General features: G+C 39.2%; 1 protein-coding gene across 5 annotated transcripts in view; it reads left to right on the top strand.

Annotated features, from left to right (window-relative positions):
- The window catches only part of norpA (no receptor potential A), a 260,031-nt gene that overhangs the window by 222,674 nt on the left and 32,357 nt on the right, over nt 1-5,000 (top strand). For all 5 annotated transcript variants that reach the window (XR_011399775.1, XM_070142565.1, XM_070142568.1 and 2 more), the window contains exon 5: nt 3,373-3,510. Coding sequence is in view for 4 of the 5 variants with exons in the window: in XM_070142565.1 (XP_069998666.1) it covers nt 3,373-3,510 (138 nt within the window). In the remaining variant the exon portion in view is untranslated. The remainder of the gene's footprint in view (nt 1-3,372; nt 3,511-5,000) is intronic.

Raw genomic sequence — 5,000 nt, 5'->3', positions numbered from 1 at the left:
ATGTGTGTGGTGACTTGTGATTGATTTGTGATGTGTGTGGTGACTTGTGATTGATTTGTGATGTGTGTGGTGACTTGTGATTGGTTTGTGGCGACTTGTGATTGGTTTGTGATGTGTGTGGTGACTTGTGATTGGTTTGTGGTGACTTGTGATTGGTTTGTGGTGACTTGTGATTGGTTTGTGGTGACTTGTGATTGATTTGTGATGTGTGTGGCGACTTGTGATTGGTTTGTGGTGACGTGATTGATTTGTGATGTGTGTGGTGACTTGTAATTGGTTTGTGGTGACTTGTGATTGATTTGTGATGTGTGTGGTGACTTGTGATGTGTTTAGTGACTTGTGATTGATTTGTGATGTATGTGGTGACTTGTGATTGGTTTGTGATTGGTTTGTGGTGACTTGTGATTGATTTGTAATGACGTGTGGTGACTTGTGATTGGTTTGTGGTGACTTGTGATTGATTTGTAATGACGTGTGTGGTGACTTGTGATTGATTTGTAATGACGTGTGGTGACTTGTGATTGGTTTGTGGTGACTTGTGATTGATTTGTAATGACGTGTGTGGTGACTTGTGATTGGTTTGTAATGACGTGTGTGGTGACTTGTGATTGGTTTGTGGTGACTTGTGATTGATTTGTGACGTGTGTGGCGACTTGTGATTGATTTGTGATGTGTGTGGTGACTTGTGATTGATTTGTAATGACGTGTGTGGTGACTTGTGATTGGTTTGTAATGACGTGTGTGGTGACTTGTGATTGGTTTGTGGTGACTTGTGATTGATTTGTAATGACGTGTGTGGTGACTTGTGATTGGTTTGTGGTGACTTGTGATTGATTTGTAATGACGTGTGTGGTGACTTGTGATTGGTTTGTGGTGACTTGTGATTGATTTGTAATGACGTGTGTGGTGACTTGTGATTGGTTTGTAATGACGTGTGTGGTGACTTGTGATTGGTTTGTGGTGACTTGTGATTGATTTGTGACGTGTGTGGCGACTTGTGATTGATTTGTGATGTGTGTGGTGACTTGTGATTGATTTGTGACGTGTGTGGTGACTTGTGACTGATTTGTGATGTGTTTGGTGACTTGTGATTGATTTGTGATGTGTGTGGTGACTTGTGATTGATTTGTGACGTGGATGGTGACTTGTGGTTGATTTGTGATGTGTGTGGTGACTTGTGATTGATTTGTGAAGTGTGTGGTGACTTGTGATTGATTTGTGATGTGTGTGGCGACTTGTGATTGATTTGTGATGTGTGTGGCGACTTGTGATTGATTTGTGACGTGTGTGGTGACTTGTGATTGATTTGTGATGTGTGTGGTGACTTGTGATTGATTTGTGATGTGTTTGGTGACTTGTGATTGATTTGTGATGTGTGTGGTGACTTGTGATTGATTTGGTGGATGTGTGTGGTGACTTGTGATTGATTTGTGACGTGGATGGTGACTTGTGGTTGATTTGTGATGTGTGTGGTGACTTGTGATTGATTTGTGATGTGTGTGGTGACTTGTGACTGATTTGTGATGTGTGTGGTGACTTGTGATTGATTTGTGATGTGGGTGGTGACTTGTGGTTGATTTGTGATGTGGGTGGTGACTTGTGATTAATTTGCGATGTATGTGGTGACGAGTGTGGTGACTTAAGGTTTAGATGGTGACGTGTGTGTGGTGATTGGTTTGTGGTGACTTGTGATTGATTTGTGATGTGTGTGGTGACGTGTGTGGTGATTGGTTTGTGGTGACGTGTGTGGTGATTGGTTTGTAGTGACGTGTGTGGTGATTGGTTTGTGGTGACGTGTGTGGTGATTAGTTTGTGGTGACTTGTGACTGATTTGTGATGTGTGTGGTGACGTGTGTGGTGATTGGTTTGTGGTGACGTGTGTGGTGATTGGTTTGTGGTGACGTGTGTGGTGATTGGTTTGTAGTAGACGTGTGTAGGTGATTGGTTTGTGGTGACGTGTGTGGTGATTGGTTTGTATTTGACGTGTGGGTGGTGATTGGTTTGTGGTGACTTGTGATTGATTTGTGATGTGTGTGGTGACTTGTGATTGGGGGATTTGTGATGGCTGTTATTGGTGACGTGTGTGGTGATTGGTTTGTGGTGACGTGTGTGGTGATTGGTTTGTGGTGAGGTTTCTGGTGATTGGTTTGCCGTGGTATGTGTGGTGATCGTTTGTGGTGACGTTTGTGTCGACTTGTGGTGATTGGTTTGTGGTGTAGTTTGTGTTGAATGGCTTATCATCACTGGTTAGGGCTTAAATTTTGTGGTGAATTATAGCCGCTTGTGGTGCCTTATGGTGTACTTTGTGATGACATAGGTTTGGATCGAATGTTGTTATTTGTAGTGGTTTATTATTTTGTGGTGAATTATGACCAGTTGTGCTTTGTGATGACGTGAGTGATGATTGAATGCTGTTGTGGTATGTCGCGGTGAATTAAATATATACATATATATATATATATATAGATAGATAGATAGATAGATAGATAGATAGATAGATAGATAGATATTTTTTATGATTTGCTTCTTGAGCGTAATGATTGTTGTGATGTTAAAGATATTTTCTGTTGGTTGTGATTTTTCTATCTTGTGTTATTTTTTGTGTGAAGTGATAGTGATAATAGTTATTATAATGATAACTTTGTTTATGATGATGACGGTGATGTTGATAATGATGGTGTTGGTGATGCAGTTCATACCAATGCAGCCATTATTACAACGCCAATATATTGTTCATAATATCATTAACGATATCAATCATAATCAATTAATTTACTGTTAACCAGCGATTTAGCACGCTTAGTTCGCCAATACTCAGTCGAATAATCGCTTTCCTTGTATTCAAATTGACGATTTCACTGATCATCATTAGTTGACCATTATTCATGTACATATTTGTCTGTCTGGCTGGCTGTCTGGCTGTCTCTCTCTTACTCTCTCTCTCTCTGTCTATCTCTCTCTCTGTCTATCTCTCTCTTTCTCTCTCTCTCTCTCTCCCTCTCTCCTTCTCTTTCCTTTTCTCTCTCTCTCTCTTCTCTTATCTGTCTCTCTCTCTTCCTTATCTCTCTCTCTCTCTCTCCTTCATCTCTCTCTCTCTCTTCCTTTTCATTTTTCTCTCTCCTTTCTCTCCTTTCTCTCTCTCTCTCTCTCTCTCTCTCTCTCTCTCTCTCTCTCTCTCTCTCTCTCTCTCTCTCTCTCTCTCTCTCTCTCTCTCTCTCTCTCTCTCTCCCTCTCCCTCTCTCCCCCCTCTCCCTCTCCGTCTCTCTCTCCCTCTCCGTCTCTCTCTCCCTTTCCCTCTCTCATTTACTCATTCACTCACTCACTCACCCACTCCTCATAATCAATAAAAAAAAAATCCGTCCTCACCCACAGGATCCAAAATTAGCGGATCGGTTGCTGAACAAATTCGGACAAGATGTAGAGGACAAAATGTTAGCCATCTGTTCCGGGTTGGATTACGTGAACATCAACTACACCAACATAGTGTGTAAGACCAAAGACGAAGCTGATGTAAGTGTGTTTTTGAAATTGTTGTTGTTGTTGTTTTTGTTGTTGGTGGTGATATTTTTAATGTTATTTCTATGTTGTTGTTGTTTGTAATATTATTAATGTTATTTCTATAATGATGATGATGATGAGAATTGTAATAATGATAGCTGACGATGATAGTAGTTGTGATTATTATTATTATCATTGTTATTATTGTTATTATTATTCTTGTTGTTGTGATAATCATTATTGTATTATTAGGGATATAGTGACGATGCAACATTTTATTCCACTGATATCTGAATATTTTATTTTTTATTTTTTTACTGATTGGTTTGATATTAATTACTCACGTTTTGATTTCACTGATGTGTTTATATTCATACTTTTTCTTAATCAGATTTTTTTCTCTTGGTTATTTAGATTTGTCTAATTATTTATCGTTAAAGTGTATAACACGTTAATAAAGTGTTTCATCATTTGATTTAATGATTCTCTTTTACAGCCGTGCATTTCGCTTGTTTAATTTATTTGATTCTTTTGAATTATTTCATTTCCATTACACATTTTCTTCAAGCCATATTTCTTTTCTTCATTAAGCCTATTTGAATTTAGAATCACACATATATTTTTAAAAGTTAACCCTTAAATATTTCCCTTTTTCTATGTTTCGCCAATTCCCGTTTTCTAATTTGTCATTAAACTCATCAATAAACCGATTAAATGCCGCCACTGCGTATGGTCCTGCCAACATCTTTATGGCCATTCCGCTCTTTTATGGACGTCCAGGGCTGGGAGATTAATACTTATTGGGGAAGGAGGAAGGGGATTAAGAAAGGGGGGGAGGAGGAGGAGGAGGAGAAAGAGAAGAAGAAGAAGAAGGAGGAGGAGAAAGAGAAGGATAAGGAGAAGTGAAGGGAGGAAAAGGAGAAGTGAAGGGAGAAGATGAAAGAGAAGGAGAAGTGAAGGGTGAAGAAGATGGAGAAGGAGAAGTGAAGGGAGAAGATAAAGGAGAAAGGGAAGAGGAGGAAGGAAGGAGGAGGAGAAGTGAAGCGAGAAGAAGGTGAAGAAGATGGAGGGAGAAAGATAGGAGCAAGAAGAGCAGGAAGATAAGGAGGAGGAGTAGTAGTATGAAGGAATGAAAAATAAGGAAGTATAGCGAGAAGAAAAGAGAGAAACGATAGTAGTACGATAATAAGGAATGGTAAGAACAAAGTGATAACGAGAGCGGAGGAGAAAGAAAGAACTGGATTAAAGTAAATATTGATAAGTATTATAACATATCTGAATAATCTATACAATTCATTTTCATACTGTTTCATTATGACTTTACTGTTATGATGTAGACTAAGAACTCCATTGTTTTAAAATGACTCTTGAATCTTGGATATTGAAAGAAATTTTATTGTTTAAGGGTCTTGCACAAGAAGTCGAGCCCCCCCCCCTTCCCCCTCCCTCTCCACAGCTGTTAAGTCGGCCCTGGAGATAGAAAAGATATTGATATTTCCAAA

This window comes from Penaeus vannamei, chromosome 29 (genome assembly GCF_042767895.1).
Source record: "Penaeus vannamei isolate JL-2024 chromosome 29, ASM4276789v1, whole genome shotgun sequence".
Taxonomy (NCBI): Eukaryota; Metazoa; Arthropoda; class Malacostraca; order Decapoda; family Penaeidae; genus Penaeus; species Penaeus vannamei.
Note: the sequence above shows the minus strand (reverse complement) of the source record. Positions and strands in the feature narration are given on the sequence as shown.